General features: G+C 37.1%; 2 protein-coding genes across 6 annotated transcripts; one reads left to right on the top strand and one right to left on the bottom strand.

Annotated features, from left to right (window-relative positions):
* The first annotated feature begins 841 nt into the window (after window positions 1–841).
* LOC112465005 (splicing factor 3A subunit 3) lies at window positions 842–2,688 on the top strand. The gene is made up of 2 exons (XM_025032348.1): window positions 842–1,182; window positions 1,296–2,688. The coding sequence occupies exons 1-2, from the start codon at window positions 970–972 to the stop codon at window positions 2,583–2,585; spliced, it is 1,503 nt and encodes a 500-aa protein (XP_024888116.1). The 5' UTR covers window positions 842–969; the 3' UTR covers window positions 2,586–2,688.
* A 1,345-nt stretch (window positions 2,689–4,033) lies between these two features.
* Window positions 4,034–12,847, bottom strand: LOC112465006. 5 transcript variants are annotated; one of them, XM_025032350.1, is made up of 4 exons: window positions 12,118–12,847; window positions 9,029–9,535; window positions 8,437–8,937; window positions 4,034–7,146 (listed from the first exon to the last, which is right to left on the bottom strand). In XM_025032350.1, exons 2-4 carry the CDS (start codon window positions 9,379–9,381, stop codon window positions 6,846–6,848), a joined length of 1,155 nt encoding a protein of 384 aa, XP_024888118.1. In that variant the 5' UTR covers window positions 9,382–9,535; window positions 12,118–12,847; the 3' UTR covers window positions 4,034–6,845. The 5 variants fall into 5 exon arrangements, with proteins under 5 accessions (XP_024888118.1, XP_024888120.1, XP_024888119.1 ...); XM_025032352.1 differs by having other exon boundaries at window positions 12,410–12,847; XM_025032351.1 differs by having other exon boundaries at window positions 12,420–12,847.
* Window positions 12,848–13,862: the final 1,015 nt, after the last annotated feature.

Below are 13,862 nucleotides of genomic sequence, written 5' to 3'. Positions count from 1 at the left end.
TAGTTTACTAAACTTGAGATCAGTTTTCTCTGTTCTGATTGATTTAAATTTCAATCCAATCTCAATCCCAATCCGTAGTCTGATACGGGCCGCTTTAGGAGCCTCTCTCAGGCCTCTCTCAGGAAACTTTTTGAAATAAATTCCGATCGGAATTATTATTTTCTGATGCATTTCTATTATGTTTTTAGGGAAAACAGTGCGTAATTTTGACAGGAATCCATTCCGAAAAGTTCCATAATACGTGTCAGTACACACTAACGATATTTTACGTGCTTTGCTACAATGTTACATACCTGCAAAGCACGAAATGATGTCGTTAACATTTACAGAATAGGTGTATTAGAATGAAAAATAAAGCATTACAAAATTAATAAAAAATGACAATTACTACGTTTACGCGAGCGTTACTTCTGTAATATAAACTTTATGTTATGATAATTCACTCGATCGTTTACGCGGAGTAAGTTATCGTAAGTTACTACAAAATCCCGTTTACGCGCGAAAAAAAATCTTGTTTACGCGAAGGAATTATCGTAAGTACTACAGAAGTAACGCTCGCGTAAACGTATTAGTAAAATTGTCATGCATTTATCGTCTCGTATCGCGCGAGCTAAGTGAGAGCGACAAGGAGCGAGTGATATTCTCTGGCGCTGGGGTGCGTTCGAAAACTTTACTCGAGTGCACATCGCGTCGTTCTATCTTTGTTAGGTACTAAAAATTGAAAAAGGACAGAATGACACTGGTGTGCACCCGAGTGAAGTTTTTGAACGCAGCCCTGTATGCGTAGTGGAGAGGGAAATCCGCTGGCGTGCGGCGACTGCGCGACTGCGACGTGCGCGCCGCGAGCTCGAAATCGCAGCACTGACGTTAGGGGGTTAGGGGGCCTTTATTGTTGAAAGAAGAAGTCTTGACTTAGCGTGTTTTTGAGTTGAGTTGATATATCAAAGTAAATTGAGTTTAAAACCAGAGATGGAGACAATATTGGAACAACAACGACGTTATCACGAAGAAAGGGAGCGGCTGATGGATGCGATGGTGAAGGAGATGTTGCACAAAAAAGCGGGACATCGCGAGACCATCAATTCGGAGCATCGCTTGAAAATGTTGCTGGATCAGTTCATGGACAGTACGATGCATTTGCAGGATTTGTATGAGGACAAGGACGGACAGAGAAAAGAAGAGGTATGTTAATATAAGATTTTAGGTATAAATTAAAAACAATGTCTTTAATGATTCTAACCTTTCTAACATTTCATGAGTTTCATATGTTCTATCTCATGGTTTATCGTTTGCAGGTTCAAGCACTTTCTGGCCCAAATGAATTCTCAGAATTTTATTCGCGTTTAAAGTCTATAAAAGAATTCTATCGCCGACATCCTAACGAGATCAGCGTTCCCATGTCCGTCGAATTTGAGGAGTTGGCCAAGATGAGAGAAAATCCGACCGAAGAACTGTCCAATCTCGTCGAGTTCACAGATGAGGAGGGTTATGGAAAATACCTGGATCTTCACGAGTGTTATCAAAAATTCATCAATCTTAAAGGGATAGAGAAGATAGATTATATAACTTACCTGTCGACTTTTGATCACTTATTCGACATTCCTAGAGAGAGAAAGAACGCAGAGTATCAGAGGTATGTCGAGTCCCTTTTAGGGTATCTAACAGAATATCTGAACAGAATGAGGCCTCTGCTCGATATAAGCACAGAGGTTGAAGAAGCCAACAAGGATTTTCAAGCTCAGTGGGAGAAAAATACCTTCCCTGGTTGGCCTAAAGAAACTGGAAGCGCTCTGACTCACGTAGGGGCACATTTGGAGCTGTCTGCGTTCTCGTCGTGGGAAGAATTAGCGTCTCTCGGTTTAGACAGATTAAAATCGGCTTTGATGGCATTAGGCCTCAAGTGCGGAGGTACTCTCGAGGAACGAGCGCAAAGACTTTTCAGTACAAAAGGTGAAGCTTCCCTAGATCCCAACCTATTAGCCAAGAATCGAAAGGGGAAGTCAGCTAAGAGCAAGGATTCCGAGAAGCAAAAGGAGATTGCACGACTCGAAGCTCACGTATACAAGCTCGCTGAATTAGTGTCTAGTCAACGACTGGCTACGAAGGAAAACGTACAGAGGAAACAGGCGAGAACCGAGGGTGAAAGGGGAGACTCTGATGCAGAAGCAAGCGCGAGCGAATCGGAAGAAGAGGACGATAATGAGGTCCCGTATAATCCGAAGAATTTACCTTTGGGCTGGGACGGAAAGCCCATACCTTACTGGTTGTACAAGCTGCACGGTTTAAATATCAGTTACAACTGCGAGATTTGTGGAAACTTTACTTATAAAGGCCCGAAAGCATTCCAGAGACACTTCGCGGAATGGAGGCACGCGCACGGCATGCGTTGTCTTGGCATACCGAATACAGCGCACTTTGCTAATGTCACTCAGATCGAAGACGCTCTTGCTCTGTGGGAAAAACTCAAGGCGCAGAAACAAGCCGAACGTTGGCAACCAGAGCAGGAAGAGGAATTCGAAGATTCGCTTGGCAATGTAGTAAATCGTAAAACGTATGAAGATCTCAAAAGGCAAGGTCTGCTCTAAAGTGTACTTCTTAGTTGGATCTTATTGTAATCCTTGATTATTAACTGTATCACTAATCTTTTTATAATTCCACTTGTCCATTAAAGTGATTTCACGAGTGAAATATTTTCTTATCCAATTACTTTAAAATTTGTTAAATTGGGTTAGTACCTTAAAAAAGAAACTTGCGTTTAAATAGCTAAAGAGCAATATTATTCACACGGTTACGCATGCGTTTGCATCTGCATAGAGAGAAATTTTATTTCAGATTTATTTCTCAGATTATTTTAAATCAAAAAAGGTTGTAAATAAAAGTAAAATGATATAAATTAGAAATAATCTAAAAAAGGATATCTTCTTGAGAAGTAAAAATTCAGGCACTTATTCAAATGTAAAATAAGATTATCCTTTTTATAAAAAAAATATATTAATATATATATATATAAATTTTCAGAAATTATTATTTCTGCTTTTCAATATATTTATCACATATATGAATCACATTTCTGATTTAGACACGAGTATTTTTTTAAGGGATATTTAACGCTATATATATTCAAGAATTTTGATTGCATTCAATAAGAGCATACTTTCAAGCTCATGATATATAAATAATGTATAATTTGTATTAGAATTCAGAATGCTATAATTAATTTTATTTGCTATACTTTTTTATGTGTGTGTGTGTATGTGTGTGTGCGCGTGCATTTTGATACGTATATTTTCTATATATGTAATTTTTCAAAAGTTTTTTATATTATGGGGAATATGTAAAATTATAAACAGAATTCCGTTTTGAATTAAGTTGAATATATCGTTGAAAATAAACTACAATGTAAAAAAATTACGTCTACTTAAACAATATATTAAAAGCTTGAGAACTTATTAAGTTTAAGAATAATTAAGCTTTAAATAAATTTATATAAATTATTTTGTTTTGTTGCTAGTTTTTTTATTATACTATTAAAAGCATATTTCATTGAAACTCACTGTTCAAATTTCGCCTATAATCGATCATCTTTGTAGCTATCTCTATCTCCTACTAATAAAAATGAATGTGGCCCAAAAGAAAAACGAGTTTCCACTTTGTTCTTTTTAATTATATATATATATATATATATATAGTGGATTGTTTAATTTTTTATTTATTATAATAGTAATTGGATTTATGTTAAAAATTCAATTTTTAAAAAATTAAGATACAACTTTTCCTGTTCTAATATACTCTAAAATTAACATTTAAATTGATTGTAACGTAAATATTGCCAGTAATATAAATTTTTCACATTCTAGGCATTCGGTAAAAAAATTATTGCACAAGGTTGCAAAGCTCGGGTTCTTCTCTTCTTTTCTTATATCTATTATCAATAAGAAGGATCCGGCTCCGGCAGTCGCAATTTCCTTACCTTTCTTCTTACTTTCATATTTCTTATCTTTAATTACAAAAACAAAGTCTGTGCATATATAGATATGGAATACTTAATAAATCTTATATTTGCTCCATTACGTTCTGCACCAGATAATATCGCGATGTTAGCGGATATTACATATGGAAGGGGGGAAACATTTAATATACATAAAAGCACATTAATTGTGTGTGTGTGTGTGTGTGTGTGTGTGTGTGCGCGCGCGCGTGCGCGCGTGAGTGATCACACATCCATTTACTATTCCAAAAACACTTTAGTATCACCCTGGGCTGCGGCGCATAATACTGATGTGATCTGTCGTTAATTAGTCATGACAGGAAGTACAATAGTTCCGGATTTTCTGCTTACACTGGATAATTAAGACTTTCATAAGGAACACACTCATAGAATTAAATACTTTTAGCATGTACTCTGAGTAAATTTATCACCGGCACCAACAAGTTCTTCATATAACCGTTCAAAATAAACGGAATTTCAAACGACTAGTCTTCATACCGGGTGTACAATCACAAAAGTCCTAGTACGCTAAATCGCGCGTATCATCCTTCATATCTCAAGTAGATAGCTTCCTTGGATTGCGTGTCGCATCGTTAAATCTTTACACACGGTATCCTTTTCGATTTCGGATATTATCCATGCTAACTGCAAATTCGAAATGCAAAACGGTATGGTTCTTAGTCTACAATTATTGTTAAAATTTCGTCGTTCCAGCAACAGCTTGGTACCTCTCGAATACTCTCCGCTGATTAAAAACTTCTTATCGATATGTGTCTAAGTACTTAACGCAAGATGTATACTCTCTCAGTTTATATATTGGTTTCCTTCAATATAAACGCTCGCTACGGAATTACTGAATTGTTAAATTACGGCTTATTAAAATCAGCCTCTAAATCCATCCTATTAAATCTCTTGGCAAACTGAATTTACGAATACTGACTTGTAGGAAAGTTTCTACGAAAAAGTTCCATGAAATCTCGCACAGAAACGTTGTGATCATGTTGTTATCATTAGATCGTAGAAATATTTCTAATCTCAAAAGTTATTTCCTTAATTTAAGCAATAAATTATTTGGATAAAATATTATAGATAAAAGATTTCTATAATCAGCTGATCACTAGAATGCCAAAAGTATACACGTACTAGTGTATACTCCTCGTACTACACTTAGAGATATTTCCAAGTCGATTCCTCAATTTGTTTCTAATAACCAATTTAGTTGCCTTCAATATTCCACACTAATGCGTATAAAGACTATTTTATTCGACATATACTCTGCAACAGCAGCAGAGTATAAGTATGTTAACCGTGAAATAGTCAACATATGTTCTTCTAAATAATATAATAATACATTGGATATTTTATCAGTTAAAATACGTATATTTTTACACTTAAAAAGAAACACGTGCAAGTGTCTCGCCACTCACTATCGTTTCTGAGAATTTTAGAATTTTTTACGTATTGTTGAATTTATCTTTAAATAAGCTCTAATTTTGTCATAAAAATGAGTTGAATTCTCAAAAACGATAATGGGCGGTGGGATATTTCGAGAGATATTACATTTTATCGAAAAATTTGAAATATTTAAATAGTGTGCTTTCAAAACTACAAAACTTTTGTTTAAAACAGAACTTTTGTTTTAAACAAAACTTTTGTTTAAAATGTTTTTCCATATTTACTGTTTCAGCAATATACGCTTATAAACATAAAAGTCGATCATTTTCAAGGGGATGTTTCTCTTTAACGCACCTGTAAAAGAATACGTGTCTTTTATATTTTGATTTATATTGTTACATATTTATATATGTTTCTTTGTCAGATAATTACATGCCTTTAGTGCGCATCAGTGTGGAGTAATTAAGCAACCGAAATCGCTATAACGCCCGTATAAGTCCTTTGTATATGTAGCCAATAGAACGGGATTTCGCTTTACACGAAATGCTTCGGATACACTCGTTAAGCGACACCAATCGCTGGACGAGGAGGGACGGATGTTTTTGCGATAGTTACTTTAGCTTATAGCTCCTGGCTCATTATAGCAGCCATATTGGATTATGACATCACACGCGATAGACCACGCTTATGAAATCATACTATACATCACATTCATTGTAGCGATTTATTCTCGCAATGTACATTAGAATAAATTAGTCTTTTTACACATGCTATTATTTGTATTCAACAAAATAAGTTTATAAGATGATAAAATACGTTTATACCGAATTCTTTTTTCAATTCATAAGATAACTGTAAATCCTAATAATCTTAATTATGAGGCTTATTTTTTTTTAAACATAGAGAGTACATTTAACTTGAATTACATAATTATTTATTAATTCTCGCCTGACAAATACGTATCTTATCTCTGTTGAATATCAACTCATCTTTCTGCTGACTGTCTAAAATGCATCCCATGATATCTAAACATGAGGGAAGGGTAAAATAAATAAAGGGTAAAAGACATCTTTGATGATTCAGCAGAGATTGATCTGAATAAACTCGGCATCCACTAGACGAGAATTAATGAAGAAGGACTAAGAGGGAAATGCATTTTATGCATTATTTTGTTTTGTTTTACCAAATGAGAGTGTGGAGCATTTGAAAAAAAAAACTTATTTATTTCGGTGAACAGTGTAAGAGAAAGATTCATATAATTCTTCGCTTTAGATGTCATAATTCAATATAGCTAACAACAAGATCAGAAGTCTTACATATTAGCGGTGTTCTTCGAAATGCGACAATATGGTATCAACGAAGCGTCTTCGATAAAGTAATATCGAGGAGGAAGAGACTTAGGCACGGTAGGTCGCACGTTGTCGGAACTGCTGGGGAGATGCTGGAGAGGTCTCCTTGTCCCTTATTCGACGCTGTCTACGACCGCGCTGTCGTCCAAGGTGTGGAGCCAATTAAAGATCATCATGTTCCTCTCATACTTGGACAGCTGATTCCCACGTTCCCTCTCGACGTCCCGTACCGTCAACGCGTGATTTCGCTCCTTCCGCCCGATCAAGGAAGCACCAGGAACTCCGCCGGTCGTTCCGGGCACCAGCAAAGTGGTTCCGTGAGAGCTCTGCGCCGCGGTAGCCGCCGCTTCTAGCTGGTCTAGATTAAATTCACTCTGCGAGAGGCGCTCCAAAGCGCGATACGTGGTCAGTAGCCTAATGAAACATGAATGAGACACTCTAGTCCTGCCTTTTTTATACTGAAACTTATAACGGCGAGACTTAATAACTTCAAAATGCGTTTTGAGCCCACTTAGATTACAACATACGTAAGTACCCCAATTTCGATGAAATTTAGATAAGTTTTTTTTTTTTAAGAGACCGTTCTCACTCTGGTGGAAAAATGTCTCAGAAAGATGCATTATTTCTTATTTTTTTATTTATATTATAAAGTATCGGAAAATCATTAAAATTGGGGAAAGACACTTATGCATATTTTTTTTTTACACTTGGTAAGAATGATCAAAGTATCCCAGGTAGCACCTATGCGTTTCAAAAACGTTTTACAAATGTTTCTTCGAAACGTTTCATAACGGTTAAAATGTCCACTTGAAAAAACGTTAAAGTAAACGTTTATTTTCGGGTTCGGAGAATCTATAATAGATTCTCAAATGTGAAATTTGACCAGAGACAGTACATAAAGTCTTACGGCAAAAATTTGTCACTCGCTGTTCTATACATCATTGCAAGCCACATAAAAAATAAATAAATAAATGAATAATAAATATTCAAATGAAATTAACTTTTAAGTGAAGTAAACTAATTATTTTGTCGAAGAGCTGACGACACTTTTGGCCAAGTGATTTTGTAAAATACAATTTTCCGTTTTAACCTGCGTGGACAACTCTCTTTCGATAATCCGAACACCTGGCTGGCCGTACCTGGGGGGTTTAGAAGTACGCAAGTGAGAAAAAAAAACAGATTTTCAAGTCATGGTATAAGTCTCAATTTTTATCGGATATTGATAATAATTAATTGGTCACTCAGGATATTTTACAAAATCACTTGGCCAAAAGTGTCGTCAGCTCTTCGACTAAATAATTAATTTACTTCACTAAAAGTTCATTTCACTTCAATATTTATTATTCATTTATTTATTTATTTTTTATGTGGCTTGCAATGATGTATAGAACAGCGAGTGACAAATTTTTGCCCTAAGACTTTATGTACTGTCTCTGGTCAAATTTCACATTTGAGACCGTTATGAAACGTTTCGAAGAAACATTTGTAAAACGTTTTTGAAACGCATAGGTGCTACCTGGGATATAGCTTATTCTAGATAAAAGAATTAAAATTTATTATATATTTCCATTTTATGCAGCTAACAAAAGACAAAGACAAATACAAACGTCCTATTTTTTCCTCGTTCCAAAAAAATTGTATCTGAAAAGTCCACGTATTTTGAACATAGGCAGAGCAAAGAAGAAAGACTTCGAGTCTACTAACCTTCGTCGTATGTAATTCTGTCGGACTTTCTTATTGACGGACCTGACGAGATCCGCTCCAGTGAAGGGCACGGGTGGTGGTGGCGGCGGTGCCGGTGGTTGCGGTGGTAGCTGCGGCACCGATTGAGCGTTTGAAGAAGATTGCTGCGCTTGCTGTTGTTGCTGAGGCTGTTGCTCCTGCGCGGCTCCTCCATGCGGGCTGGGAAGTTGGGACGTGCTGGCCACGGGCTCGCCTACGGCGACCCAGGTGCTGCAGGACCTCGAAGCGTGATCGAGCCTGGCGTGCTCCAGCAACAGGGTGTTTCGCTGGGCAGTGTCGAGGGCCAGCGCGGATACCGCCGTTCGTAGGCCACCGGCCCCAGCCGCGTCTGGGCTGGGAAGCTGCGATACATCGCTTGTGCTGAAGCTCTTACGCAATCCCAATGCTGACGATAGAACACCGCAACTGCGGATCAGTTCGTTCTCCTCCTCGAACCATAAAATCTCGGGAATGTCCGCCGGCCTAGCGCGAAATGCACGTAATAAATAAGTAATTAGTCGATGTGAAGTAGTCATATCTCTTCATCGTGCACGGTAGCGATTGTACTACGAACCTGTTGCCCTGAATCTGTCGGGAGTCCGGTTTCGGCGAGGGCCCCCGTCCGGTGAGCTGCGCGTCGCTGTAGGACTTGAAGGTGACCAACCTGTTGGCGCTGCGCAGATCGCTGGCGATCGACGACACGCTGAAGAGCGACAGATCGGTGGTGACGCTCTCGTGACTCGGCGAGCGCAGCATCCGCGAGGTGACCTGTAGAGCCGGGCATTGCATGGTCGTCTGACTGCCATCGCCACCTCCACCGCCGCCCCCGCCGCCACTGTCATTGTCACCACCGTCGTCGTTGCTGCAGCATTGCGCGCACATAACCGCGGGTATCGGCGAAGCCGACTTCGTTTCATTTTCGGACATTTTTGCACTTTGTCCGTTTTTTTTCTATCTATCTATTTGTCTTCCTTTCTGTCGCACGGCGCTTCAACCGTTTCAATTTCTTCCGCCGTAACTGCAGCTAGCTTTTACGTCATGCCGAACGTCCGACGCTTCTTCGCGGTTTCCAGAGTAACAACTATATATGATACACAGACGACAACTTAGAGATAAAGACGATAAAATCAGGATGTGAAAAAATTAATTTTTAATCAGAAACCTTTCCAAGAAGTTACTTAAGGCTTCCGTTCTGTTATGGCGGCCATGTTTGATTAGAACGTTAGAAGGAAGAAACCCTAATTAATCGTTTTCTAATATCATGTACAAATGAGAACAATGATTTCTTTTCTCATATGATAGAATAGATTAAATATACCAAAGACTCCTTTTTTAAATATTCGTTCATCAATAAATGGCCGTGTAATTTAATTCGCGTACATATACTCAATAAAAATTGACCTAATTATATCGTGTTGCTTAATTGCAGCATTCATTAAGTCAGAAGCTGAAAAGGAAATTGGCACATATATATATTGCAAGTTTTTTTATCAATTAGATTTGATATATAATAAACGTGCGATAAAATTATTAATTTCGATATAAATATACTATAAATAGAAATCACAGTTTCTCGCTTCCACGTCATAATTTGATATGCAGTGACCAGACAGAGGTGTCAGCTAGAAATATGTAGTTTTTGTAGAACGCCAGCATACTATTATTATAGCTTTATTTTAATGAAATATGCAGTATATAAAAGTAAATTTATTTTTAGCTGGAAAGATAATTATGGTGAGACTGTTAATAGATATTATGGATTACATATGATACCACACATGTAGCGGATTAATGCAGAGATGGAGAAACTATTATCTAATCACGAGTCCTTGATCTAATCTGTAGAGCTGGAATGTGCAGGTAAGGTGCTAAACGGCTTGCAACGCCGTCACTACGTAGGCGTGGTGAAGTATACTCCGTCTCGCGATGTTATAAGGAAGCGAAAGCATACTTTACATCTATACTAAGTAATTTTTTTTAAAACCATAATATTACCTAATAAAAGTATCGATATATCTCAATTTTTATTTTTTTAAACAAAATCTAAAATATAATATATATAAGTAATTTTCAAGTGCATTGGTTGCAAAACGTTCTATTTTCTACGTGTATACCTTTCACGCGTGTGCAATTGAAATAAGTCTATTAATTACGTAAAATTGAATAGACTTCATTTTTCTTAAAATGATATTTGAGTTGTACTTATTAAAATATCTAATGTATAATTTTGAAAAAGTGCAACAGATAACGACTTTTTCTCAGAATTTTTTGTAAATTTTTTGCCAATCAACAAATGTTTTAAAGACTCTGCCGTTAAATTCAATTTTTCATAAGAATATCAAGAAAATTCTAAAAATTGTCAATATTTAATATATATCAAAAAGACTCACAAGATTAAAAATAAATTACAGAAAAAGGAGCATCGAGCCGCAACAAAGTGGAAGTGTTGTAAAATTCTATATATTAATAAAGGAAACAAATTGACAAACGTTTCGGCCCCTTATGGGACCATCTTCAGTGTCAAATAACAATTAAGTCCAAATAACGCAATTTAGTTGCGTTAATTTTAGTGTAAGAGTATGTAACGTGTAACTTTTTCAAAATTTGGACTTAATTGTTATTTGACACTGAAGATGGTCCCATAAGGGGCCGAAACGTTTGTCAATTTGTTTTCTTCATTTAAAATTTTACAACACTTCCACCTTGTTGCGGCTCGATGCTCCTTTTTCTGTGATTTATTGTCAACATTTAACTTGATGGTAAACATACGTATGAATTTTACTATTATATCATTCTTCTCTCCTCTCCCTCTTTCTCCCACTTTCTCTGCCTATCTATTTCTATCTTTATCTCATAATCGATTAACTATAACCTGGGTGAACTTTTTTCCTCTCCTTTCTATATTATAGAAAAGAACAATTTCTGAGTCGCGGAGCTAGCTAAGAATTAAGTATCGTATTACAACTGATGTATATAGGCATCAACATATGTAGCTACGTAATCGATAATTATGTATTCTCTTGAAGTCAAGGTTCAAGAACTTTTCTCAAGATTGATATTTGAACCTGCGCCTTCATCAGCCATCAGATATCGACTTTCGCGGTCATTTAGTGTGTCACGCGTGACACTCAGCGAAAATCGAATAAATTATCATATGATTTCTATCAGCGAATCTCTCTCGAATCAACTTTGATTGAGGATACTTAGAAAGTTACTAGCCTTCGATGCTTATTAGAAATGTTCTATGGAAATGTTCTACTGTGTATAGAAAAGAATAATGTATGAAGGAGCATACTGGAACGCGCTATATGCAAACTTGAAAATTTTAAATTATTCGATGTTTTCGTACTTAAAAAAAATTATGGAAAAAATGTCATTTCTGACGAACGAGAAAGAAATAACTTTTCATCATGATGACTATTTGAACTATTCATATTTGCACCAGTGGTCAAATAATATACTTTCCATCAAATGTGAGAGATATTAAAAACGAAATACACACATTCCTTGATATTTCCCGATTTAATACTGAGTTATTTTACGCTTTTTAAAAACTATTTATTTTTAAAAATTTTCTATTTTAAAATCAATTTCTCCATTACGCGATAATTTTTTTGCGAGCCTGTCCTCATTAATAGAAATATGCAGGTAATTATACTCCACTTGACTTGCCTCCACGGTGGTTTCCTGCAGACTAGGCATAATCATAAACTAACTGTTATGGTAGCGCAACTACGCGTAACTACGCGTTACGTAGTTGCGCTAATTAAGCGGGACTGCAGACAATATATATGTGTTCAGCAATTTATATCAACTGCGTTAGAATCGCGCTTTGTTTTTCGGGGGTTAATTCTCGTCGCGATTATTAAAGCGAACCCGTCGTCGTCGTCGTCGGGCGATGGGAGACCCCCGATAAAACGGAGCGAAGAACCGGCGCGGTTCTATAAATACGCACGAATATTCACCACTCTCTCGGCGCACCTAATGTATCTCGCACTGTCAGCCACATGACGACGTTTATCGCCGCGCCGAGGATGCCGCCGTCGCGTCGCGAACGGCGTGTCTGTCAGCCGGGCTGCGTGGCTCGCAAGCCGAAGTTCGGTGGAGATGCGATGTCCCCTTCGCGCCAGGAACGCGAGGGACATACACGGTTGCTCACGGAGATCGCCGGTGCACGGAGAGCACGTGAAAGGGAACAACAACAACCACTGTCAACGCTCCGCCGTTCTCGCGCGTCGTCTCTCGTAGCGCGAGAGCTATGTCAAAGAGACGACGCGATTGTTTCCCCTGGGCTCTACGGTCGTCGATCGTGGCATGGCACACGGGCTCGCTCACTGCACAGGCGTCGCTATCGATCGATAGCTGTGCTCTCCTCTAGTTTCGCCGCACCCCACGCGATTTGGACTTTCTCTCGCTTACCGAGCTAACGGCCGATCCGCATCCCTTCTTCATCCCTTATCAGCGGTGTGGGACGCGGACCGGGCCCTAGGGGCCTTTGGACCACTTGACGGCGATTTTGTAATATAATGACCGTCTCCTGACTTGCGACGAAAATCTCTTGAGTTCCTTCAGATATAAGCGTTAAATAAATAATAACTAAACGATTTATTAATTCATATCTTTTATTTTGTAATGCTTTAATTATTCAGATAACCAAGAGTATCGACCAATTAAAAAAAAAAAAAAAAAAAAATGTAGGGGAGACCGGGACACCATGACCCATAAAAATTCAAACTCTGAAAAGTATACCTTTAAATATAAGATTTTTCGTCTCATTTTTTTTAAATAGTTAAAGCACAATGTATATTTTAAAGTTTATTTAACATATTTGATAAATATTGATTAATTTTTGAAAAAAAATTAAAACATTTTTTGAGAAATGACCCATGGTACCCGCGGCACCATGAGTCTGTCACTGGGGCACTATGGGTCACACACAAAAACTAGATTTATTCATTCAAGAAATAACAAAATGTTACAAAAGTTAAAAATATATCTTATTTTATACATTTTTTATCACACTGTTCAGGATTTTACAGGACAGACAAGATACCGAACTACCTACTATTGAAATATTATTTTCTGGAAGAAAAACTTATTTCTGACATGTTTTCTTTGATCAAAAATAACATTTTACAAACAAAAGACATAAATGTTCATTTTTTTACAAACAAAACAAATGTTTATACTCTTTTACAAACAAAAAACATAAACGTTTATACTTTTTTCTTTATCTAATTCATTAATAAGGGCCAAAGCACATATGACAGTCGTAGTCATGGACGTAAGTAACGCACAAGCTTTGGCGTATCCTGATTTGTCAGGTCGAGGACTACGACCGTCGTATATCGCTATCATGTTATGTGCTTTGACTTATTAATAACTGTAAGGACGTTTTTTAACTTTTT

The sequence above is a fragment of the Temnothorax curvispinosus genome, unplaced genomic scaffold (assembly GCF_003070985.1).
Source record: "Temnothorax curvispinosus isolate PA1 unplaced genomic scaffold, ASM307098v1 QBEX01014798.1, whole genome shotgun sequence".
Classification (NCBI taxonomy): domain Eukaryota; kingdom Metazoa; phylum Arthropoda; class Insecta; order Hymenoptera; family Formicidae; genus Temnothorax; species Temnothorax curvispinosus.
Note: the sequence above shows the minus strand (reverse complement) of the source record. Positions and strands in the feature narration are given on the sequence as shown.

Bases quoted from the DNA above. Each gene is read 5' to 3' on its own strand.
- LOC112465005 (XM_025032348.1), top strand. From the start codon at position 970: ATGGAGACAATATTGGAACAACAACGACGTTATCACGAAGAAAGGGAG. The intron at 1,183-1,295 runs GTATGTTAATAT...TATCGTTTGCAG, and splicing joins ACGGACAGAGAAAAGAAGAG to GTTCAAGCACTTTCTGGCCC.
- LOC112465006 (XM_025032349.1), bottom strand. From the start codon at position 9,381: ATGTCCGAAAATGAAACGAAGTCGGCTTCGCCGATACCCGCGGTTATG. The intron at 8,938-9,028 runs GTTCGTAGTACA...ATTTCGCGCTAG, and splicing joins CGACAGATTCAGGGCAACAG to GCCGGCGGACATTCCCGAGA. The intron at 7,147-8,436 runs GTTAGTAGACTC...ATGTTTCATTAG, and splicing joins CAGAATTACATACGACGAAG to GCTACTGACCACGTATCGCG.